This window comes from Tachypleus tridentatus, chromosome 13, assembly GCF_004210375.1.
Source record: "Tachypleus tridentatus isolate NWPU-2018 chromosome 13, ASM421037v1, whole genome shotgun sequence".
Classification (NCBI taxonomy): Eukaryota; Metazoa; Arthropoda; class Merostomata; order Xiphosura; family Limulidae; genus Tachypleus; species Tachypleus tridentatus.
In genome coordinates this window covers 210,299,352-210,326,968 of record NC_134837.1, presented here as the reverse complement: position 1 = coordinate 210,326,968, position 27,617 = coordinate 210,299,352, and the positions used below count along the sequence as shown (strand labels likewise).

The window sequence follows — 27,617 nt, the reverse complement described above, 5'->3', positions numbered from 1 at the left end:
ATTGTGTTGATGGGTTATGAGAAATTACATTTTTATTAATACATTAATTTCTCTAACGTTTTAGACATCGTGTAATAATTTCTGATTCTCGTTTTTCTCGTTACCATGTGAACTGGTCGCATTTATAAACAGACTTCAGACAATTTAAGGTGATTAATTTGATTGGCGTCATATACTCCTCCAAGACATGTTTTCAGTAGACTGCAGTGTCCTTGTGTGAATGTCTGTTTGTAAAATAAACAGCTATTTGTCTTTTCAACTTCTGTCCAGAGCGTATTTTGTTATATTAACTAGCCCGACCTATTTTTGTGTAATGCGTTTATATTGGTGACGTAACAACTTCCTGTTGCAATACATACGTGTACTTTATTGCAACCAGATACCTGATTAAAAATTGATCGGTGTACTGTATAATTACAAATATTTTTTATTGAATTAACGAGATGCATTCTCGGAAGGTTCTAGAATTTGTAGCGATGTAGTCTCCCGGGACCTGGCATGGCTTGGTGGTTAGGGTGCTCGACTTACAATCTGTGGGTTGAGGATTCGAATTCCCGTTATTGAGCACGCTCGCCCTTAAAGTCGTGGGAGTTGTTATAATGTAACGAATAATCTCACTGTTCGTCGGTAAAATAATAACCCAGGAGTTGTGTTGACTTGCTGCTTGTCCTCTAGTCCATCACTACTAAATTGAGGACGACAAGCGCAGATATCCCTCGTGGCTCTTTGTGCGAAATTCAAAACAGAACAAACTTAGTTCCTCAGTGGCGGGCTTGTAGGCTTATACAGCTAGAATTCGGGGTCTTATTTCTGGCAATAAACACAACGCATACAGGGCCCGGGTATGGGCGCTGGACTCGCAATCTAGTTGCGTGTTTGACTCCCCGTTCCACCAGACTTGCCCATCCTTTCAACTGTTACAATGTGCAGTCAATCAAACTATTCCTCGGTAAAGTAATAGTCCAAGAGTTGGCGGTGGGTAGTGGTAATGACTAGCTACCTTCTATCTAGTCTTTCATTGGTAAATTACTGCTTCGCTGGTGCGGATGGGTTATAAGAGTAGCAGTCGAACTCGACTTTTAGTTTAGATAAGAGTACCTTTGTGTGAAAATTGTAAACAGATAGCCCTTCTAATATTTGCTAATCTATTGTCGCGTGAGAAGTTGCGAAGCAAAACCTGAATATCCGTTGACCTTCATGTATCCTGACAACCACCAAACACGTGAGTAAAATATAAACATTGTCGATAACTTTGTGTCACATTCAAATAACACATTTTACGTATCAATCATTCTGTTTTTAATTTTTTCGTCAAGACATCTGCTAAGTAGAATATTTTTCTTTGACAAGTATGGAAGAAGAATGCACCCTGTCCTCTCAGGAGTGAAGACTCGTGTTTGTTAGTTTGTTTTTCTAGAGTGTGTGTGGGGGAGAGCATTTCCACTGGTGGTTTTCGCTGTTTCCAATTTATGTGTAGTACGTGTCGTATGGCGTATAAGCAAGATGGAGGCGGTTAAACTTCTTTGTTTTTTTAATATACGAATGCTTTATCTCTATTCGCTAGTTTTGTTACATCGTTAGAGAGATCAATAACAATTCATATTAGGTAAAAAAAAACTAAAAAAAAACTCCATTGCTATTTCGTCTGTTTCTGTTGAATTTCATGCAAAGCTACACGAGAGCTATCTGTGCTAGTCGTCCCTAATTTAGCAGTGTAATACTAGAGGGGAAGCAGCTAGTCATCTTCTCCCACCGCCTATTCTTTTGCTATTCGTTTAACAACGAATAGTGGGATTAGTCGACTGCTCATTGTAACGGCTGAAAGGATAAGCATATCTGGTGGGACGGGAGGTAGAATCTGCAACCTTCAGACTACGAGTCGAGCGTCTTAACCACCTGGCCTTGCTGGGCCGTTGTTGCCATCTTGATTCTCCGCTGTGAATATAGTAGATAGCGAATTGTGATATTGATCTGAAGCAAATAACCCAAACTAAATTTTTATAAAAACGAAAAAAAAAAAGTTCTCGTTCGAGTAAAAAGTTTATTATTTCCAGTAATGTACGGGGTTTTGATTGGATGTCAGAGTTGGTCAATCTGTGCTATACCACAAAGTTCCCCTCCCCCGCACTTTAAGTTAGGGGTGTATTATAAGAGTCAAACATTCTCTTACCATGGGTGTTGGGTGGGTGGTGAGCTCTGCTGATTGACTGCCTTTCCTCTGGTTATTAGTTCATAATTAGGGATTACGGTAGGCAGCTATAGTAGATTTACTGTAAATACGAAAGCTACGTGTTCATTAAACTGTATATAAGTTTAGGTTTATTGTGGTGTGTAAAAGACAACACAACATACATACATATTTAATCACTATAAGAAGCTTATTTTGTTTTTCCCATTTGTCCTTCTCCAGGGTGGATGATGTGTGGTGAAATCTTTTCGTAACCAGAATAACTCAGTGACGTCATAAATCGGGCGGTCGACAGGACTTCATATTTATTTCCGATACGAATTATTCTAGATTAATTTATTGACCAGTTATGACGTAATTTGCGCGTGGGAAGTTTCTGTGTATTTGTATCTACTAACGAAGCGCGAACAGTTACTTTAACTCCTATTTTCTTCACACACCCATTGATGACACTTACAAATAAAGTGTTAACATTAAATAATGCTGTGACATTATCCATAGATAAAGACCTTACTTGTGAATGACTTAGATAACGCTTAAAATAATTACAGTTCTCGTTCATAATCTGATACGTAGCGTCATATTAATTGTTCGTGAAAGTTGATAATCTATATAGATATAAAACCTCAACTATAAGTATAAGTAAGGCTTCTTTAATTTTGCGTTTGTTTATGTTTGTTTCTTTATTTAGTATTTGAGTGTTTTCTATGGTTATGTTGTGTTTATTTGACTTGCAGTGTTCGAAAACGTGTGAAGGTGACTTTTTATGTTCTTTGAATCTCGTTTCCATTTTTCTACTTGTTTCTCCAATATGGAAGTCGTGACAGTTATCACATTGTATTTTTTAAATAATGTTGGTGTGGTGTTTGTCAGTGTAGTTTTTACATAGTATAGACCTCAGTTTTGTGCCTGGTTTTTGAATAAATTTGGTATTAACTGGAATGTCATATTTTGTTTTTAGTTTTTGCCAAATGTTGGTTATTTGTTTGCTGATGTCAGGAATATATGGTATACAGCAGTATATGGTTTCATGATTTTTTGATTCGTGAGCTGTATTTACTTTAGTTGGTTGATTTTGCTTTCTGTCTAGGTGTGTGCGTATAATGTTTTTTTACGGTTTGTGGAGGAAACTTATTGATGTTGATGAAGTATTGTTTTATTTTGTCTAATTCATCGTTAATTTTATCTGGTGAGCATAGTTTTATGGCTGTGTTTATTTGGTTTCTTAGTATGTTGAGTTATTGTTTTGTTTCATGTGCTGAGTCCCAAGGAATGTATAGTCCAGTATGAGTGATTTTTCGGTGGATTTCTGTGGAGAGTAATAATTATTTGATAAGTTTACGTGAACGGTTTAAGAATTTCGAAAGTAACACGACGTATTTGACTCGGAGTTTTACGCATGTCGATACAGATGGCGTAATTCATTAGCGTATGGCTTACCCAAGGTGCTAAGCGCATAGATTTTGTGATACAATTAGAAATGATAGGAATATTAACACGTTCTGCTTTACTTAAGAAAGGCTTTCGTTAGTGACAGATTAATATTTATGAAGTATACACATACGTGTATTGTTATTTCTTTGATTTAGTATTTGGTAGATGGTAAGTCAATTCTCTAAGAAACTATAAGTGTTGTGCCACTGTTTATTCCTTTGGCTAAGCATATGTTAAAGGGCAATGTTAAACGAATTTTTTGTTTATCCAATGACCATAATTCTTTGCCGTATTTTATCTCATCTTATTTATCAGATTAACATATTCCATCGATTCTATATTCGTCTATTCAGTGATCAAAGTTACTGGTATTAAGCCATTAATATTCGAAACATGTTTTTCCAGAGTAGTAGGGTTGAGTGTGACTATAGTGGCTGGCATATTGGGCTGTCCAAGGCTCGAATCGTGTGTTTTTTCTTATAGCAAAGCCACATCAGGCTATCTGCTGAGCCCACCTAGAGGAATCGAACTCCTGATTTTAGCATTGTAAATCTGTAGACTTACCGCTGTACCAGCGGTGTGCAGGTTTGAACCGTGATGTCACTGAACTAGCCGTGGGCGAATTTTAAAAGTGACAATTCGTTCCGTTATTCTGTGTCAAGAACCGACCAAATCCCTTCTGACAATTGATATTGATGACTGTCTGTCCCGTCTTTTGTCAGTGGCACCAAATTTGGGACTGCCATATCGGAAGCTAAGGGGTCTATTTTTCTGGTCCTTAAGCATTTGTATATAACATAGGTGACGTTCAGATTGAACATTTCAAATCACAGAGAGGAATGGTTGTGGAACAAGGATTTACATGTTATTCGTTCAAGAATAGCTGTAGATGTACGTGGTTTATAAGTAAGCATATGTGCAGTCAAAGTTTTACACTTTCAGGTTTTAATATTAAAATCACGTTTGAGGAAGATATAGTTAACCATAGAAGTGTATATTCACCTATTGCCCACGCGCTTTGAGAGTTATTCAAGCAGTTTTGAAGCTCGGATCTAAACATCTCTCAAACTTTTAACTTAGGAAATATTGACATTTGATACCTTTAAGAGTAATATCAAAGTATAACCTAATATTTCGTCCATAATTTTACAAGTATGCTGTTTAATACATGTGGAGTTCACAGGTTATATCATATTGAGTAAATTTATTATCTGCCTGTTGAAAAGCCCAATGGAAAGAGCTGACCACAAGAATTTGTAAAGAGAACCACTCATTTTTGTAGAATGCGTAAGGAATTTCAGCAGTGATTAATGAAATATAATTAGTGGAATTAATTGTGGAATTTATGTTGTTTTTTTGCGGGTACATGCTCTTTCGTATTAGTCGAGAGTTTTTAACCAATACTTTGTTTTGGGCCATTGCTGTGTCCATCGCGGGGATAGAACCCCGTATTTTAGAGTCATAAGTTTGTAAACTTACCGCTAAAACCATTGTGAAACGTAAACAATAATCGTGGACCTACAAGCAGTTTAAAAATATTTAATAAAAATGTATTTAACATAATACTCCGTTGGTGGTTCTAGAACTGGGAATCAGCTTTCCCTCGTTAGTAAATCATTTATAATTTTTTTTAACAACATTTTCGACGACTTTAAAACTCACGTTCTTGTGGTACTGGTTGAATTAAATGCATAAATGTAGCCTTGGTGTACTTCTGAGAAGAAGTAAAATAATGACTTGTTTGATATCTACTAAATCTGTTATTTTGTTCGTAATAGTTAGAGGGAAGACATTTTAAAAATCAATAACACAAGTAGGCGTAAGTACGTAGTGTCAGCAGTCATGTACTTGGGTAAATAAAGATTTATGTTAGATTGAAGAAAGACATTTGTAGACGGGAGAGGTTATGATTATAAAATAATAACTCCGCATTGCAATGTTTTTGCGATACTGAATTCAGTTTAATTTAGGCAATCTAACGGAACATAATTGATTATAATAATTTTTTATGTAATCTTATTATAAGTTCAAACTAATCATTTATTTTGGTTCTGTTTCGTTGTTGGACTGAAATAAAGCAAGAGCAGTAATAATTATTGATAATAATTAATAACAACCATAACACTGATCAGAAAATATTAACATTGGTAATAATAAACAATAAGGATTAACAGCAACAATATTAATGGTTTCTAAGGATTAACAACAATATTACCGTATTTGCCCGAATATCATGCGCATCCAATTTCGAAAAGTTAAATTGGAAAAAATGTTTTTTTATAAACCAGTTTTATGAAATGTATTAAATATTTCCTAAGTACAGTAAACAACGTATTGAATATTTCCCAAGTACAGTACACAACGTATTGAATATTTCCCAAGTACAGTAAACAACGTATTGAATATTTCCCAAGTACAGTAAACAACGTATTGAATATTTCCCAAGTACAGTAAACAACGCATTAAATATTTCTCAAGTACAGTAAACAACGCATTAAATATTTCTCAAGTACAGTAAACAACGCATTAAATATTTCCCAAGTACAGTAAACAACGTATTGAATATTTCCCAAGTACAGTAAACAACGTATTGAATATTTCCCAAGTACAGTAAACAACGTATTGAATATTTCCCAAGTACAGTAAACAACGTATTGAATATTTCCCAAGTACAGTAAACAACGTATTGAATATTTCCTAAGTACAGTAAACAACGTATTGAATATTTCCCAAAGTACAGTAAACAACGTATTGAATATTTCCCAAGTACAGTAAACAACGTATTGAATATTTCCCAAAGTACAGTAAACAACGTATTGAATATTTCCAAGTACAGTAAACAAAGTACAGTAAACAACGTATTGAATATTTCCCAAGTACAGTAAACAACGTATTGAATATTTCCCAAGTACAGTAAACAACGTATTGAATATTTCCCAAGTACAGTAAACAACGTATTGAATATTTCCCAAGTACAGTAAACAACGTATTTCTGATTCCCGCATCATGTCATCATCCGTCACATCCATCACACTGGATATGCAACATATTTTGAAACCTTTAAGCATGTTTTAACGGTTTTCCCTGGTAGCTTCTTGTAAAATACCTAAAAAATTAAATGTGCGTGAATACAATGCGCAGTAAATTTTCCGGAAGGAATATGGGGTAAAAACAGTACGCATTATTATATTCCAGAAAATAATGATCGTTAAGGATTAACATCAACAACAATGATCAATGAGGATTAACATCAACGAGAATGATCGGTAAGGATTAACGTCAACAACAATGATCAGTGAGAATTAACAACTACTACAGTGATAATTAAGGATAAACAACGACAGTGATCGGTAAGGATTAACCTCAACGTCAATGATCAGCAAAATTAACAACTACAACAATAGTTGGTACGTACTAGCCACGAGAATGATCATTAAGGATTAAAAACTACGACAATACACGGTAAGTATTAACATCAATGTTAGTGATTGGTATGGATTAACAACTACACCAATGGTCGGTAAAGATTAACAACGAGAATGTTCGGGAAGGATTAATATAAACGTCAATGATCAGTAAGGATTAACATCAACGACAGTGATCAGTAAGGATTAACAACGTCAATGATTGGTAAAAATTAGCAACAACAATAGTCGGTAAGTATTAATCACTAGAATGATCATTAAGGATTAAAAACTACGACAATATTCGGTAAGTATTAACCTCAATGTCAATGATTGATAAGGATTAACATCAACGACAATGATCAGTAAGGATTAACAACGACAGTGATCAGTAAGGATTAATAACGTCAATGATCGGTAAAAATTAACAACAACAATAGTCGGTAAGTATTAACCACGAGAATGATCATTAAGGATTAAAAACTACGGCAATGTTCGGTAAGTATTAACATCAATATCAGTGATTGATAAGGATTAAAACTACACCAATTGTCGGTAAGGATTAACAACGAGAATGTTCGGGAAGAATTAACATCAACGTCAATGATCAGTAACGATTAACAACGAGAATGTTTGGGAAGGATTAACATCAACGATAATGTTCGGGAAGGATTGACAACGATAATGTTCGGGAAGGATTGACAACGAGAATGATCGGTAAAGATTAACATCAACGATAATGTTTGGGAAGGATTAACATCAACGATAATGTTTGGGAAGGATTAACATCAACGATAATGTTTGGGAAGGATTAACATCAACGATAATGTTTGGGAAGGATTAACATCAACGATAATGTTTGGGAAGGATTAAAATCAACGTCAATGATTGGGAAGGATTAACAACTACAACAATGGTCGGGAAGGATTAACAACTACAACAATGGTCGGGAAGGATTAATAACTACAACAGTGGTCGGGAAGGATTAATAACTACAACAGTGGTTGGTAAGGATTAACATCAACGTCAATAATGTGTAAGGATTAACAATGACAGTGATCGGTAAGGATTAACAATGACAGTGATCGGGAAGGATTAACAACAAGATAATGTTCGGGAAGGATTAACAACGATAATGTTCGGGAAGGATTAACAACTACACCAATGTTCGGGAAGGATTAACAACTACACCAATGGTCGGTAAGGATTAACAACGACAGTGATCGGTAAGGATTAACAACGACAGTGATCAGTAAGAATTAACAACGACAGTGATCAGTAAGAATTAACAACGACAGTGATCAGTAAGGATTAACAACGATAATGTTTGGGAAGGATAAACATCAATGATAATGTTTGGGAAGGATTAACAACGAGAATGATCGATAAGGATTAACATCAAGCATAATGTTCGGGAAGGATTAACATCAACGTCAATGGTCGGTAAGGAATAACAACGAGAATGATTATTAAGGATTAACAACTACAACAATGTTAGGTAAGGATTAACAATGAGAATGATTATTAAGGATTAACAACTACAACAATGTTAGGTAAGGATTAACAACTACAACAATGTTAGGTAAGGATTAACAACGAGAATGATTATTAAGGATTAACAACTACAACAATGTTAGGTAAGGATTAACAATGAGAATGATAGGTAAGGATTAACAATGAGAATGATAGGTAAGGATTAACAATGAGAATGATAGGTAAGGATTAACAATTACAACAATGGTCGGTGAGGATTAACAACGAAAATTATCGGTAAGGATTAACATCAACGTCAATAATTTGTAAGAATTAACAAAAACAGTGATCGGTAAGGATTAACAAAAACAGTGATCGGTAAGGATTAACAAAAACAGTGATCGGTAAGGATTAACAAAAACAGTGATCGGTAAGGATTAACAACGATAATGTTCAGGAATGATTAACAACTACACCAATGGTCGGTAAGGATTACAAACGACAGTGATCGGTAAGGATTAACATCAAGGATAATGTTCGGGAAGGATTAACAACGAGAATGATCGGTAAGGATTACAAACGACAGTGATCGATAAGGATTAACATCAACGTCAATGGTCGGTAAGGATTAACAACGAGAATGATTATTAAGGATTAACAACTACAACAATGTTAGGTAAGGATTAACAACGAGAATGATTATTAAGGATTAACAACTACAACAATGTTAGGTAAGGATTAACAACGAGAATGATTATTAAGGATTAACAACAACAATGTTAGGTAAGGATTAACAACGAGAATGATTATTAAGGATTAACAACTACAACAATGTTAGGTAAGGATTAACAACGAGAATGATTATTAAGGATTAACAACTACAACAATGTTAGGTAAGGATTAACAACGAGAATGATAGGTAAGGATTAACAATTACAACAATGGTCGGTGAGGATTAACAACGAAAATTATCGGTAAGGATTAACATCAACGTCAATAATTTGTAAGAATTAACAAAAACAGTGATCGGTAAGGATTAACAACGATAATGTTCAGGAATGATTAACAACTACACCAATGGTCGGTAAGGATTACAAACGACAGTGATCGGGAAGGATTAACAACGAGAATGATCGGTAAGGATTAATTACAACAATGGTCGGTAAGGATTAACATCAACGTCAATGATTAACAACGACAGTGATCAGTAAGGATTAACAACGATAATGTTTGGGAAGGATAAACATCAATGATAATGTTCGGGAAGGATTAACAACGAGAATGATCGATAAGGATTAACATCAAGCATAATGTTCGGGAAGGATTAACATCAACGTCAATGATCGGTAAAGATTAACAAATACAGTGATCAGTAAGGATTAACATCAACGTCAATGGTCGGTAAGGAATAACAACGAGAATGATTATTAAGGATTAACAACTACAACAATGTTAGGTAAGGATTAACAACTACAACAATGTTAGGTAAGGATTAACAACTACAACAATGTTAGGTAAGGATTAACAACGAGAATGATTATTAAGGATTAACAACTACAACAATGGTCGGTGAGGATTAACATCAACGTCAATGATTAACAACGACAGTGATCGGTAAGGATTAACATCAATGATAATGTTCGGTAGGGATTAACATCAACGTCAATGATCGGTAAGGATTAACATCAACGAGAATTATCATTAAGGATTAACATCAACGACAATGATGAGTAAGTATTAAAATCAACGTCAATGATAGGTAAGGATTAACAACTACAACAATGGTCGGTAAGGTTTAACAACGATAATGATCGATAAAGATTAAAAACTACGACAATGTTCGTTAAGTATTAACATCAACGTCAATGATTGGTAAGGATTGACAACGACAATGATCGGTAAGGAGTAACGAGAATGATCATTAAGGATTAAAAACGAGAATGATTAGTAAGTATTAAAATCAACGTCAATGATATGTAAGCATTAACAACTACAACAATGGTCGGTAGGGTTTAACAACGAGAATGATCATTAAGGATTAAAAACTACGACAATCTTCGGTAAGTATTAACATCAACGACAGTGATCGGTAAGGAGTAACGAGAATGATCAATAAGGATTAACAACTACGACAATGATCGATAAAGATTAACTTCAACAACAATGATAATTAAGGATTAAAAACGAGAATGATCATTAATGATTAACATCAACGACATTGATCGGTAAGGATTAACAACGAGAATCATCATTAAGGATTAATATCAGCGAGAATGATCGGTATCTTTGTTACAAATGATCACTGTTCTACCTTAAATAACAAGGTTTTTTTGTGTATTTTACGTGCAGCGTAGTTTCGTCTATTGATGATTAGAAACTAATTATTTTACCAACACGTTAAGAACGTTGTTGGACGAATCCAAAGACGAAACAGTACACTACGTCATTTAAGATGTCAGTTGAGGGTGTAGATTGGTTGTTTACATTTAATATAGCTACATAATGAACGTTAGTGTCGTACTGAATATAAATAGGAAAACACCTCAATATATTTAGGTAAATATCGCTACTTCAAAGTGTGGAAGATGTATGTTTAGTTAAAGGCTATTTATATGTCGTCGGAAATCTCAGAAGAATGTGAGATTGTGTGTTTGACTTCAACCAGCTCGTACAAATGAATTGGTTATTCATTTCTGTATCGGTGGTCTGTATATCCACGTGTTAATGAATTGGTTATTCATTTCTGTATAGGTGGTCTGTATATTCACGTATAAATGAATTGGTTATTCATTTCTGTATCGGTGGTCTGTATATCCACGTGTAAATGAATTGGTTATTCATTTCTGTATCGGTGGTCTGTATATCCACGTGTAAATGAATTGGTTATTCATTTCTGTATCGGTGGTCTGTATATCCACGTATAAATGAATTGGTTATTCATTTCTGTATCGGTGGTCTGTATATCCACGTATAAATGAATTGGTTATTCATTTTTGTATCGGTGGTCTGTATATCCACGTGTAAATGAATTGGTTATTCATTTCTGTATCGGTGGTCTGTATATCCACGTGTAAATGAATTGGTTATTCATTTCTGTATCGGTGGTCTGTATATCCACGTGTAAATGTCGTTGAAGATTCCAAAACATGTTAGGTCTTAATTATCCACTTCCTGTGATCTGTCAGAATTCCAGTCCACATTGTTTCCAAATGATGTTGTTAAACATTGAAGGAGCCTACTTTATCTTCCTTCTGGTCAACATAAAGTTACTCGTGGTATAAACGTAAATCTACTAGTGGTAGAAACGTAAGAGTCGAGGTTACAAAACAAGATTGTAGCTCCTCCATAGTGGGCAGTAAACTCTCGTGATTGGACTGATCGTGGCTCACTTATTACTGTTTTCAGATTGATATTTCCCTACGTTTGAGACCTGTTGTCGATTCTGCACTTTGGGGCCTTGGATGCTTTATAAGAGTGAAGGTCGAATTTCGCTTCGAGTAGGCTACAATTTGACGGTCGTTGCTGCTGACGAGCTGTCTTTCCTGTTGTCTGTCGGTTCAAAGTTGAGGGAGACTATACGCAGGTAGCCACAGTGTAGGTTTGTGAAAAATTGTAAAACAAATAAGCTCTCAAAATCTGATGCATTTGCAGGTGTTTAGGGGGCGCTTGACTTCCAATTTGAGGGTCTTGGATTCGAATCTCCGTCCCATCAAACATGCTTGCCCTTGCATTCGTGGTGGCGTTATAATGTAACGGTCAATCCCACTATTCTTTGGTAAAAGAGTAGCCCAAGAGTTGGCGGTGGGTGTTGATGACTAGCTGCCTTCCCTCTAGTCTTTCACTGCTAAATTAGAAACGGCTAGAGCAGATAGCTCTCGTGTATATTTGCACGCAAATTCAAAGCAAATCAAACCAAACTGACGTATTTTAAAGATTTCTTATATGATCCATTAATTGTGTAATTGTGGATACTGTAGTCATTAAAAACCGTCTTCAGAAATATGGAAACTGGAGAACGTATAAAGGACCATCTGGGGAGACGTTAAGTACAATGCCTCTACAAGACTGAAAGTATGTAATCTCGTTTGAAAAGGCATAGACTTGACAGTATCTACCTATGAAGATTTTCTTTTGAACTCCCGATTCGTGAACATTAAGCTCTGGTGTCAAGTTTTGTTGCTTAGAGCTTTGATGTGGAACACCGTTTATATTGTCCTCTAGACTCGATTGTTCTGTTTGAATACTCGTTTATTGTCCTCTAGACTCGATTGTTCTGTTTGAATACTCGTTTTGTCCCCAAACTGAGTATTTATATGTATGACTAGAAACTTCAAAAGAAGAAAAAGAAGGTTCCCTTCCGATTTTCATGGACTCTCTATTGGCTGAGATTGAATAATCATTTCTCTTTTTTTGTAGTGGTTGGGCAGACACCGTGTTTCGTATTATTTGTACTGTGGTTAAAATATGTACAATGCTTAGATGTGTTCTACTGAGTCAATGAATTTTTTGGTTGCGGGTTTTACTTAAGTAACCGTTTTGGGCACAGAAGTAAGACTAACAAACAATTGCCGACACATAAAGTTTAAAATTGAACTTTTTTGGTATTTCAGAGTCAAATAATCAAGGTTTTTTTATGTTGTAAATTAGTTGTTTTCAGTGTATTTCAAGTCAAATAATCAAGGAAACTAAACATTATTCTGGTCACCATTGTATCTAATTTTTTTATGTTGTAAATTAGTTGTTGTTCAGTGATTAACCAACGACACAAAATAATCTTCATAATCAAAGTAACAATGAAAATAAAAAGTAATTATAATTGATATATTAACTACTATGACTAATATTATTCATCAAGTAATATTAGATAAATAGAAGTAGTTGACAAGTGTACATTAAACATTAAGTAACATGCGTATGTATGTGTTCGGGTATTGTTTTGTTTTACTAATTTAGAGACGGCTAGCGCAGGTAGCTGTCGTCTAGCTTTACGCGAATTTTCTGACAAACTTCAACTAATAACATTATAAAACTTAAATACTTATGCGAGTGTAAACCGATAGGGTTACAGCATTAAGTTCTTTCTTGTTTCCAACTGTCTTCTGACAAAGGTATTTTGAATGTATGCTTAGACTTACCAACTGGACAACTTGGAAATAAGGAATACTGATGTTGGTGTTTTATAATTTTTAACTGATGTTATCGTCCACTCATAAGGTTATATGTAGTTTGTGCTGATCTCAGTCGTACAAGTAAAGTGTGAAAGGGACTGACAGTGTTAATAATCACCTCCTGCAGGCTTAATAATAATGATGAATTCCGATGGAAGCTGAGGCTTAACAAATGCTTTATTTTTGATTATTTATTTCACTTTTACTACTTTACATTATATTTTTCGTGTAGTGGGTCGTCCTGTGGGTTAGCAATAAACTCACATATTTACATTGTTAAAATCCAGGACTCGGCTTCCCGCAATGTACAGGGTGCATCTGGCCAATGTGTAGCTTTGTCCTAAAACAACATTTTTATGGATGGGAGCCTACAATAGTTTGGGGGTTAGGGCGAACATATCCTTCTTTTAGCAGTGGGGGCATTATAAACTTACGGCTAATCTCACTCTTCATTTTTGCCAGAGTTGCCCAAGAATTGGCAGTGGATGCTAGGACCTCTCGAGTCCTATCACTTATGGTCCTCTTTCGTGAGGTTCAGGGCCTAAAGATTATAGCGTCCTGAAATAAAAGTTTTATTACATCATTTATAACTAATAGAAGGACAATTTTTTTCATTTACCTGATGAGGTATACTTCTTGATCGTTTTTATGGTGTTCGAATGTGAACTTTTACGAATCTTATGCTATTTAGCATAAATAATTTTAAGTTTTTTTTACATTCTACAATAATTCTAGAAAGAAAAACGGTAATGCAGATTTATTTCACAATGTTATGTGATGATTACATGATCGGTCTAATGGACCGAGAATTATAGTGTTAGGATACTGAAATTAACAAAATATATTTTACTAGAAAACAACAACTTTCATTTTCATTAAGGATGTTCTAAAGGTTATACAAATGAAATTTACAAAGTGTGAGATGAAAAGTGTATTTTTAATATTAACTTGAAAAGCAATCACCTCGCATTCAGACTAGTAAGAGTCTTAATCAGGACTAAGGCAAATTTAAAGATAAATCTGTCATGGAAACGCTTAATTAATTTCTTTATTTTAAAGAAACCGCAGTGATTTGAAAAATGCCAAAAATACAGACTGACTCTGTAAGCATTTCAGCCTTCACTGTGTTTGTGGTGTTGAGTCGCTGCTTACGTTCTAGCCTGTCACTTACAAATTTTGGATGGTTAGGATAGATAGCCATCAGGTAATTCGCAAGAAAGTCAACAAACAAAATTTTATATAATATCTTGTAACTGGGGAAACTTGTTGAAGGAAATAAATATATCTAAATATACAAATTGTATTTGCATCCAAGCCAATTGTATATACATATCTATTCCCCTGGGAAATAATATAATTAGTAAAATTAACGATGTGCAACAAATGCATCCTCCTGTACCACAAAATGTTCAATTCTCACGTCAGAAACAAGACATGCTGTTTTATTACAATATATTAAATGCTTGACCTTTTAAAGAATATTGAAGATTCAAGCCTGCTTCATTCTTTATCGTGAATCAGTTTTTGTTACGAGTTGCTAGACAACAACATTAGAAATGTTATTGGAGATTCGTACAGCTTAATCTTGTCGTTTGTATATACAGGGTGTCTTAAAAATTATATACACACTTTGAATGATTATAAATACAATGTTTATTAAGATATATCTAGGTTTTATAATCCAAGTTTAAGAAAACAAGTGTAGAATTTTTTGTGTTATCGCAGGTGTTCGAACTGATGACCGTTCTGATCCAGACACTGCTGATAACGCGGATAGATGGAATTGCAAACTTCACGAATCATTTCATTTGGTATTTGATATTTGGGTGCATTCTCTTTCAATTGCTGGTATCAGCTCATTGATTGTTGTAGGTTTTTTGCTACGTACCTTATCTTTGACGTATCCCCATAAAAAAAAAAAGTCCAGAGGTGTGAGGTCTGGTGAACGTGGGGGAAATTCAGTGCTATCTCTTCACCCAATCCATCTGTTCAGCATTTCGTCAAGATAGGCCCTCACATTACGATGATTGTGGGGAGGCGCTCCATCTTGCTGGAAATAAAGCTCCTCATCTCCAAATTGCTCTCGAATGTGTGGTACGACACATTCTTGCATCATGTTCAGATAAACGAGACCAGTGACTGTGTTTTCGAAAAAGAATGGTCCAAATACGCCCAACGCTGATAATCCACACCACACTGTAACCCCTGGTAAGTTTGCATGCGGGTTCTGAGGTGCTCAGTAGGTGCAATTGTGTCGATTAACTGAGCCATTTAACTTAAATGTAGCTTCATCGCTCCAGACAATTTTGTTTGGAAACTGTGCATCCTCTGAAGATTTTGCTAAATACCGCTTACAAAATTCAACTCTCCAGTCAGGATCATCTTCATTGAGGGCGTGGATTAATGACGGAATAAAACTTTTCCAATGAACGCGCTTCAACATGCGATGGACGTTCGATTTTAGGATTCCTGTCTCACGGGCTGTTTGCTGAACAGATTTTCTTGGAGATCGGTGGAGACTTTCCAACAGCTCTGCTTCTCGTGTGGGACTGGTGAACGACCGCGGTCTTCCAGAACGTCCTTTATGGACGTCTTGAACAGTTCCATTTGTTTCAAACTTATCCCTGATGCGAGTAATGGTAAGTCGCATTGTTTGAAACTCTCTTCTAAACCGTCTTTACACTTCAGCTATGTTCTCACACTTCCAGTAGCACTTTAAGATAAATTTCCTTTTCTCAAAGGTTAGTCTTGCTTCTACCATTACTTCAGATCAGTTGTACCTGTAAAAAAAGAAAGTTTGAGTGAGTTATAATCATTCAAAGTGTGTATACATAGTTTTGGGACACCCTGTATGTAAAACCTGGGATATTTGCAACTAAGAAGTTAACTGGAGGTGCAGCAGGAATTGCATTGAAGAGATAATCTGATTTATGAACAAAACGATATCTGAAACAGACCAGTTATGTTCGGTCTGTGAACGAGAAGACGATATATAAAACAGACCAGTTATGTTCGGTCTGTGAACGAGAAAACGATATATAAAACAGGCCAGTTATGTTCGGTCTGTAAACGAGAAGACGATATATAAAACAGACCAGTTATGTTTGGTCTGTGAACGACGTGAATAAGACGACATATAAAACAGACCAGTAGTGTTCGGTCTGTGAACGACGTGAATAAGACGACATATAAAACAGACCAGTAATGTTCGGTCTGTGAACGACGTGGATAAGATGATATACAAAATAACCCGTAACGTTCGATCTGTGAACGACGTGGATAAAACAGTATATAAAACAGACAAGTAGCGTTCGGTCTGTGAACGACCAGACGATATATAAAACAGACCACTAATGTTTGGTTTGTGAACGACGCGGATAAGACGATATTTAAAACAGAACAGTAATGTTCGGTTTGTGAACGACGTGGATAAGACGATAAATGAAGCAGACCAGTAATGTTCGGTCTGTGAACGAGAAGACGATATATGAAACAGACCAGTTATGTTCGGTCTGTGAACGAGAAAACGATATATAAAACAGACCAGTTATGTTCGGTCTGTAAACGAGAAGACGATATATAAAACAGACCAGTTATGCTCGGTCTGTGAACGACGTGAATAAGACGACATATAAAACAGACCAGTATTGTTCGGTCTGTGAACGACCAGACGATATATAAAACAGACCTCTAATGTTTGGTTTGTGAACGACGCGGATAAGACGATATTTAAAACAGAACAGTAATGTTCGGTTTGTGAATGACGTGAACAATATGATATATAAAACAGACCAGTAATGTTCGGTTTATCACTGTTGATGAGCCGATATTGAGCGAAAGGTGTTGCTGGTTCTGGATAAACTAGATATTGTGTGGTTAAATCGTTACGTTTTTCTTTATTGTCTCTCTTAAGTTCTGTGAACGACATTGACAAGAAGAAAATATAAACAAACCACTAATACCAAGTCTTTGAATGAATTTGATAAGAAGTGAATCTTAAACGAACCAGTTTCGAACGATGGACCTGATATCCTTGGTTCGTTTCCACAAAAGTACGCTACACATTTTGGAGTCACTGGTGCTTTATTAACAGTGATGATCAAATCCCACTATGTGATTAATTTGTGGAGCTCAGATTTTGGAGTGGTTGTTGTTGACTATAAGTACCTTTTCTTAAGTTTATTCAGCTAAAATTAGAGACTGTTAGTGTGTGCTGTGTACTCGATAAGTTTTTCCTATTATATCTACTCCCCTAAAAAAAATACAGTTTATGATTTTAAACTAATTATTACATGTTTTACTGTAGATTACAGTAACTTGTTTATGCCTTCAAGACGCTTTCAATTTGTACAACTGGTTTTCGCGTGGAGTTCTTCCTATATAAAGAACAAGGCAGTGCTGTTATTGACAGGTGCACGTGCAATGTTTCAGCTACACTCGAAGAAAACTGCAGGATAGAAACTTACGATGAAGACATAAAACTTGTATACTTTAATCGCTAGTATTCAGGCTTACGTTGCGACCGAGAAAACGATGCTTTTATCTCTCTCTCTCTCTCTCTCTCTCTCTATATATATATATATATATATATATATAAAGCTTTCTATTCTTTTTTTTTTCTGTGAGGGTAAAGACAGTTAAATATATGACAAAATAATGTTCTCTGTCACATGGGGAGGATATTTTGACAGAAACCTTGGGCAGTTGTTAGACTGGCTGGTTAATTGAAGCGGGTAACTGATATTTCTAATGATGGTTAGGTGTTGATACATGCCAGAAGCAGCCGGGAGACGGGATTTTTCCAATAACGTTAATTAAATTATTGGAAGGAGGGAGGGGGTAACCAAGTGTATAGCTACTTTGAATAATAAAGTGCGGCTATGCTTATAAGATTTCTCATGTATCTGTTCAGCATGCCAAGATTGACACAGACCAAGTACTATATATATATTGGGTTGAGGAATAATTCGTGAGCGTTTTTTCAAGTTAACAAAATATATTCATAAATGAAACGCTTTCGCAAAATATTTCATGTCATTTGGTGGATAATTTTTTGCTCTAATAGATGGTGTGTTTGATTTTCATATGTCTTTAATTTTTGCTTTCATTTTCAGCTCATTAAATGGAATGTCAAGTGGACAAAATCGAGCATTTTCGACACCATCTGCTTTTCTCATTTAATTTCTTGCAATTTCGTTTAAAACAATGCATACTATATACCTAGGTATTACATGAAATAAAGTATCATAATAAATGTTTTGGGTGTAATGTGTTCATGCATTGAAGTATTTTAAAGTCTTGCATGTAATGCTTGAATGAAATTATTTAAAAACGCTCACGAATTATTCCTCAACCTAATATATATATTGTCCAAGATTGACACAGACCAAGTACAATATATATATATATATTGTCCAAGACTGACACAGACCAAGTACAATATATATATATATATTGTCCAAGACTGACACAGACCAAGTACATTACATATATATATTGTCCAAGACTGACACAGACCAAGTACATTATATATATATATTGTCCTAGACTGACACAGACCAAGTACAATATATATATATATATTGTCCAAGACTGACACAGACCAAGTACAATATATATATATATTGTCCAAGACTGACACAGACCAAATACAATATATATATATATATATATTGTCCAAGATTGACATAGACCAAGTACAATATATATACATATTGTCTGCCATTTTCTGGTCTCAATTATTATTCTTTTTTTAAACTTTTATTTCCAAAAGTATAGCAATTTTGTCGCCGTCCGTCCACGGGGGGGGGGGTGGCTGGGAAAGGAAGGCAACTGTGCTAAGGGACCTGGTTGAATGAATATTTATGCTCTAAAGCTTGTAAACCATATTTAGGCTGTATCTTCGTAGTTTTGGCTTTTCTTTGTATACAGGCACTTAGTATGTTAAGGATGATTGAAATAATAACCTGAAAAATAATTAGCATATATTTGATAGACACTTCTTGTTATACTGTTAACGTTTTTATACTTTAAACCGTAAACACCTATTGCTGGACTTTGGGCTTGTTTATGAGCTCGTTGCTATTTTAATTTAGGATCTGTTTAAATAAATTTTAAATATTTTAAAAGAGAAAGGGGATCCATACTGGCCCTCGACGTTTCTGTGCGTCGTTAATTGTATTTTAAATAGGCCCGGCAAGGCAATGTGGTTAGGGCGTTCGATTCGTAATCTGATGGTCGCGTCACACCAAGTATGCTCGCCCTTTCAGCCGTGGAGGCGTTATAATGTGACGATTAATCTCTCTATTAGTTGGTAAAAGAGTAGCCCAAGAGTTGGAGGTTGGTAGTGATGACTAGCTGCCTTCCTTCTAGTCTTACATTGCTCAATTAGGGAAGGCTGGCGCAGATCCATTGTATAGTTTTAAGCGAAATTCTCAATAACCAACCCAAACTTTACCGTTAATATGAAACCATCATTTCACGATATACATGTGAGCCAACTTGATTCAACAAATATTTATATTTTATTGTTTTTCAATCGTCTGTAGAAAAAATACACTAAACCAAATTTTATAACTACGTCAAATATACCCACTTTCATTCTGTGACTCAGTGGTACGTCTGAGGGCTTATAACGTTAAAATTTGGGGTTAGATACACACAGTGGTCATGCATGTTTAGCTTTGCGCTTGACAACAAAGAAACAATTACTTCATCAAACGGATTTGGGGATTAATATAGTCAGTTTTTTTTTACCATACAACGTTTTGTAAGTCAACCTGCTTGACTATTTTGGTCAGTGAGATAATGCGTTGAGTTTTCTGTATATACAGTTATAAATATTGATAACTATTTCGTGAATCCTTAGGAAGGATGTTAAATAAAAGCAAGTAAACAGGGTTTTGGAAACTGTACAGCAGTATTGGCTAACAACAAAAAACAAACTCGGGGAAGTCGGGTTTTGTTGGGTTTTAGCTGCTGGCTTCGGGGAGAAAATTTATAGAAAGATTTTGAAGAATCTTCAACAGCTGATTGTCGAGTTTAACAGAGACGTCACGTAGAATTTTTGCCAGTCCAATTTAACAGCTCTCCAGTAGCACGGTGGCATGTCTGCGGACTTACACTGTTAGAAACCGGGTTTCGATACCCGTGATGGACAGAACACAGATAGGCCTTTGCGTAGCTTTGTGCCTAGTACCAAATAACAACAAACGATTTAACAGCGACGTTATGAAACTGCCCGGCATGGCCAGGTGGTTAAGGCGCTCGACTCGTAACCGGAGGGTTGCAGGTTCGAATCCCCGTCACTCCAAACATGCTCGCCCTTTCAACCATGGAGGCGTTATAACGTGATGGGCAATCCCACTGTCTTCTCTCTTTGGTTTTCCCCTCGCAAGGTCTTCTTACATCTTCCCTCCCCCGAAAAAAGTGTATCAAAAGTGCACGTCATTCATTGTTATTATTTTTAAGATATAAAAACAGTTTACTAAATCTCAATCGTCCTATCTGTTATTATGTTTTTTAGCTCTCAAGCAAGCGAGAATTATTTTTCCGACAAGATGGACCTACAGTCACAACGAGTTTGTTGTCCACTAGCAGTACTCCTGGAAGTGACGGATCTAGCGGAGACAAAGAAATAATAACAGACAGAAGTGTCGAAAAAGATTCATCTAAAGACACACAGGGTTACGTTGGATTTGCCAACTTACCAGATCAAGTGTATCGAAAAGCCGTTAAACGAAGATTCGACTTCACCTTAATGGTCGTTGGTAAGTATTACGTCACACTTACTTCACAATCACGTGATTCGGGTTAATTAAATACCCTTCCTCACTACTGAATACTTGGCGCCCAGGCCGTGAAAGTGGGTTTTCTCGGGGTACTCCCGTTTTCCCCCCACAGCAAAATCTCTGGCATCGGACCTGTAGGTCCCAGCCTCATTCTGAAAAGGGCCGTTTACCCATTCACAGGGTATCTAATCAATCACAGTAAATTTTAAAAATCAATTCGCCAGCCGCCAGTGTATTCCGTCCTCGAGCCAAGGTCTGGCTCACTTTACTTTCGCTGCTTTCGTCCAGTTCTCCCGTCCTTCCTCTCACTCATAAATACACCACTCCATTTTTTGAAATGTTAAAAATAAAGTAAAAATTCCACGGATATTTTAAAACATTTCTCATGTAAGGGGACGAAGAGGAACTACAAAGTTCCTGAACACCCCAGTTGGAGAGAGAACTCTTCTGATTTCTCTCTCTCTAAACTAAACCCCTGCCACGTTAGTTTGCGTTTGCTACTGAATACTTTATCTCAGCAGTGGAAATGTCCAGGCAGGTTGGGCATTAGATGGCTACAGGTACGTTTAATTAGTGCCTTTACCACTGTGTGTATATTGTTATTAATTCCTGGGAAAACAACAATTATACCATTATATTATTTTATTAGGGCAACGTATATGTTACTAAATGTACACTTGGCGCTGGGTGGTGATGACTAGCTGCCTTCCCTCTAGTCTTACACTGCTAAATTAGGGACGGCTAGCGCAGATAGCCCTCAAGTAGCTTTGCGCGAAATTCAAAACAAACTAAACCTAAGCCCATTTTTTTAAAAATGTTTTTAATACCGTGTGTGACGTTGAATAAAAAGAATATTCCTCTCAGCTGGAGAAGCGGTGACGTTTTTTTGTTGTTGTTCAGTCGCTTCCTGTATTGATTTGAGAAAAACGTACCCACGCTGGAATCCCTGCGGTTCTGCTATAACTTAGCCCTTATCGTAAGACTATCTGGGCCTTTTAAAAGCTCCAAGCCAAAGCAGAACTACAGAGATTTCCAGCCTTGACTCCAAGCTAGTCAGACGTGTTTTTTCTCCTGTTGCTACACCGGAATGACTTTCTCATTGCCTGGTCCTGCTGTGCCGATCTCGCCAGCGGTCCCGCCGGTGATCGTCGACGGGCTGCCACCCCACCTCTCCAAATCGCCACGTTCATCGCGCAGGCTAAGCCTGGCGCCTCCATAGACCCTACCAGAACGAGAATTCTTCGCCGAGGGGGAATTCTCCTCCAACCATCGACGCCTGCTGATTTATCCTATTTCTGTGAACCCTGGAATTCACAATATAATATTAAACGTGCACCCACCAAGAGCCCTACGAACCTTTTCATAGTATGCCTGAGAGGAGTTCACCATTCAATCCTTCCAAGTGAAATTAAACAAGCCATCGAGAGCCAAACACAATCCGAGATTCACGCCGTGCACCGGATATTCACGAAAACCACCAAGCAAACTACCAGCTAGATGAAAATTGTTACGACCACCAAACAGTACGCCGATACCATCCTGCGTAATGGGTTGCTATTACCACATATTTCATTTCAGTGCTGAACGTCCCCATCGTCGCTCATATTATCCGAGATTACCCAAACAACCAGAACCTGTTTTGTCTCCCATTGTTTCAACTAAACTACGCATACACCCCCCACAACCTATTGTTAGTTCATTACCTGTACAACCGCCCTCTCACTCAACCCAAATCCCCACCAATAAGACCCACAACTTCACCCAGACAACTGATGACATCTCCGATGACCAAGCATCGATCAAACCACAATATAGCAGCAAATTTACCCAGACATTGTCCAGTCCAATTCGTCTGAAAACGATGCCTCAGTCTAAACCTATTCAAGTCACCTGTGAGGATAAATTAACTTCTACTGACAAGCCCTCTACCATCTTGAAAGCCAGCCAAGCCAAATTGTCCAGAAAACACAAATCTTCCCAAACAATAGAGGAATTTCCTGATAACCCATCTTTGAGAGTTCAGACACCTCGTTCACCGCAACCAAGCCCATCATGGATCGATGACCAAAATCCTGACCCAGACTTAATCACAATGTCTAAATCATTGCGCCAATCCTTGCCTGAAACCTGTCCTTGGTTGTACAGAAAGCCAATACTCTTTCGGTCGAAGAGAACAGCTTCCTTCCTATGACGTACTACCATGCCTATCCCCTCCTTAACCACGTGTTACAAATTTCCCTGCTATCCAAGGCACGGTTGGAGTAGATTATTCGGCGCCCTGACCGTGAAAGTGGGTTTTCTCGGGGCACTCCCGTTTCCCCCACAGCAAAATTTTTGGGTATGTCTATACCCAGACCCTGGAAAGTGGTCTTCCTTTCCCGAACTACTCCTGTATCTTTCTACACTCCTATACTTCATGTACCGCCCCTCCCTCTCTCCTCCGACTTCGTATGTCTCCTACATGACCACATACAACCAACCTCAAATCATGCTTTAGAAACTACCCAAATATCCATTTTGCTCATCGAGAGGTCTTTAACCCTCAACCATGCGCGGGGCTGAAGAGAAACAAAAGTTTCTGAGCGTCTCTGGTTTGCCTTAGGGGTCTCCCTAAGGTCTTTAAAACCAAAATTACTGTCAAGTCTAAAATAAAAATAAAATAAAAGAACTACAGACGTTGACGGCTGGAGATTCCCCGTAACGAAGTATTTGTGTTCTGGAGGGGTCTAGGGAAGCGCCAGGTTTGGCCTGCGCGATAAACGTAGTTATTTGTAGAGGCGAGAGGTGGGGTGGCAGACCGTCGACGATTACCGGCGGGACAGGTGGCGAGATTGGCACAGCAGGTCCGGTTAATGAAAACGTCATGCTGGCAAAGCGGTGGGAGAATACACGTCTTACTTGCTCAGAGACTAAGCTACTTTTGCGAGCCGTGGAATACTCAATATTAAATGTTCACCAACCAAGAGCCCTACTAACCTTTTCACTGTTTTCCTGAGAGGAGTACACCACTCTTCAACCAAGCTCCCACTCTCTCTCTCTCTTTCTCCACAACTCAACTCTGTATCACCACTGCCGCGATTAACTACCTTCGATAACCCACAGTGTCAGCCTTCTGAATATTCTCCACCTCTGTTTCCATCTCCACCATGGTGGCCCATGGATATGGAATTTTCACCTCATGCCAGGGCAGTATTAAAAAAGGCCCCTTACCCCCTTGATAACTGAGCCACTGTTTACTCCTTTGTTTCTCCCAACTCTGTTTATATGTACATCCCAGCTATTACAGAGCTTAGACCTCAGTATTATGCGATATCCTAACTCAAACTTCCCCGGCTATCCAGGACACGTTCAAGGTAGATTAATTCGGCGTCCTGAACGTGAAAGTGGGTTTCCTCAGGGTGCTCCCGTTTTCTCCCACAGTAAAATTTTGGGTATTTCAATACCCAGGCCCTGAAAAGAGATCCGTTATCTTGTATCATCTCTGTAACTTATGTAACACCCACATTAATCTGTATCCCTACCCTCCAGCTCGTGAAGCCACTACCCTCTTTCATATTATTGCTCGTTCCTCCTTTTCTCCTCCGGCTCTTCTGGCCTGCATTGGAGCTATGTCCTACTTGCCCCAAGTCTATCATCAGAAATGTACCAAGTGTTTATCTTACTGTTCCTGATGACTTTAACCTTCTTTTATGTGCGGGGCTGAAGAGAAACAGAAGTTTCTGAGCGCCCCAGGTTTGCCTTTGGCGTCTCCCCAAAGGTCTTTAGAACCTAAACGCCTACCCAGTTTAAAATAGAAAAAAAACTACAGACAAACTGATTGGAGAAAAACTCGTAAATTGATAAGTTTAATTGAAAGTTTTAGGGTCAGACTAACCCTCGCGTTATAACGAATTCCGTGCTCTAGCGGACTGCGTTTATAATATGGTTCTAGTTTGTTTATTTTTATTTTTAAATTAAAAAATGAATTAACCCCATAATAATAATACTTATGTAGACCTCATTGAGTTCTCATACACTTTTTGTTCGTGAATTATTTATGCATCACTTTGGTATTTGATTTATGACTTCGTTGGTCACAGAGTCCCTAATTACGTAAATAAATATATAATTTCGTGTTATTAACCTTTACACAACTTGTGAGTTGTAAGTACCGTAAATAAAATTGATGGTAATTACGATTCAATTTAGCTCACACTGTAACCGTCGTTGTGCGTGAAATTGATACTATAATAAGCACCTCGCCCAGCACTGTCATATTTCAACAAGTCCTAGTATTGGCCTAAAGGCCTTATCGGCCCTGGATTAAAAACTCGGTAATTTCACTCTATGCTTTTTTTTTCAGTTCTGTGAAGTGAATATTGTAACAGACTGAATTATACAAATTAATCGTTCTTGATACAACACATGGACCACACCGTTATTACACAAGAGTGTCAGTGATATTAGGGTTAAAGAAGAAATAATGATACTTTATGTTTATCCAAAATTAGATTGAAACCAAGTTTGTGTGTATTAATACACGCCAGCGTATTATTATACTTTTACAGTGTATCGAAATTACGAATTAATTGTTCATATAATTCAGTTCTTTACTAACGATCCACCTCCTTCCCGTGTGGGTCACTGCAAAGTCTGAAGGCTTATAACTAAAGACCGAGTTTCGATACCCTCGGTGGACACAGCACCGATCGTCCAGTTGGTTGCTTTATGCAAAGATCATCGAACGCGCATAACGTACACCCAGGAATATTTTTTTATATATATAATACATTCTAATTGAGAATAAGATTTGTCAGTTTGAATTGGAAGGAAGTGGGGGAAGAAAATTGTATTTTTATTGACAAAACGTGTTCTCTTCCAAATATCACAAATAAATAACAGCACGGTTATCAAAGGTGGATCACGTGTAGTTTAAATTTAGTTTGTTTCTTTATGAAATCCTTTACGATCATAGAGAAGGTTTAAATAAACCGTACAATATTAATTAGTTTTTCTGAGTCGTCATTGCGATCATGTGCATGTATTATGGTCGTATATTCAGGGGTGGACTTCAGCAGGTAAGAATTGTTCCTGTATATGTGTATCAGCAAAAAGAAATGTCGTACGAAGAGCATGACTCCCAAAAATTGAAGGTTCTATCCAGTACGTGCCAAAGGACGCGCTTCGTACCCCCTAGGAATGTGACTGTTGATCGTGTTATTTATTACCTTAAAGATATCCGTGTAGGCGATGGGTGCTGCTGAACTAAGCTAGGTGTTCTAATCCTTGTTGTATTATACTGCTCTGTGCTTACATTTAACTTTGTTCGGCATGGCCAGGTGGTTAAGACGCTCGACTCGTAATCGGAGTGTCGTGGGTTCGAATCCTCGTCACACAAAACATGTTCGCCCTTTCAACCGTGGGGTCGTTATAATGTGACAGTCAATCCCACTATTCGTTGGTAAAAGAGTTGGCGGTGGGTGGTGATGGCTAGTTGCTTTCCCTCTTGTCTTTCACTGTTAAATTAGGGATGCTGATGCAGATAGTCCTCGTATAGCTTTGCGCGAAAGTAAAACAAATAAGCAAACAAACGTTGCCTTGAAAGGAGTCGGAGTAAGTGCGAGGTATTCCGACCCTCATGTAGTTTTCATATTAGTATTCGATAGTAGCAGGTAACAGAGGGGAGGAAAAGGTCATATGCTCCTGACCCTCCCAGGTCTTCAGCCTTCCTGTCCACTTTCAAGCAGACACGTTACTTTACCGTAACCGTATCGAAAATAAAAACAACTATATTGAAAATTGTGAGTTAGGAAGAGGTTTTCCTCTAACACCATCAAAAGTTGCTGTGGTTGTTTGTGTGTGTGGCAATGGGTACGTTATAACAGTGACTGTTAAATCGCAGTATTCGGTTGTTTGAAATTAAGCACAAAGCGACACAATGGGCTATCTGTGCTGTGCCTACTACAGGTATCGAAACCCGGTTTTAGCGGTGTGATTCCACATACATACCATTGTGCCATTGGGGTGAGCGCAGTATGCGGTCGGATAAGAATAGTCCAAGGTTTGGCAATGGGTACTGTTCACCATAGCTATCTTCCCTTTGTCATATCAGTCCAAAATTAGGATGAATTTTTGGATAAGTTATAAGTCTAACAACAGACAAGAATATATCAGGATATCC

At 37.2% G+C, this 27,617-nt stretch overlaps 1 protein-coding gene across 9 annotated transcripts in view; it reads left to right on the top strand.

Moving 5' to 3' along the window:
- The window catches only part of LOC143240528 (septin-7-like), a 67,519-nt gene that overhangs the window by 15,933 nt on the left and 23,969 nt on the right, over nucleotides 1-27,617 (top strand). For 4 of the 9 annotated variants that reach the window (XM_076483104.1, XM_076483102.1, XM_076483098.1 and 1 more), the window contains one exon: nucleotides 21,193-21,436. In XM_076483104.1, coding sequence (XP_076339219.1) covers nucleotides 21,427-21,436 — 10 coding nt within the window. In that variant the 5' untranslated portion in view covers nucleotides 21,193-21,426. The remainder of the gene's footprint in view (nucleotides 1-21,192; nucleotides 21,437-27,617) is intronic. The other 5 variants (XM_076483100.1, XM_076483105.1, XM_076483106.1 and 2 more) reach the window with 2 other exon arrangements.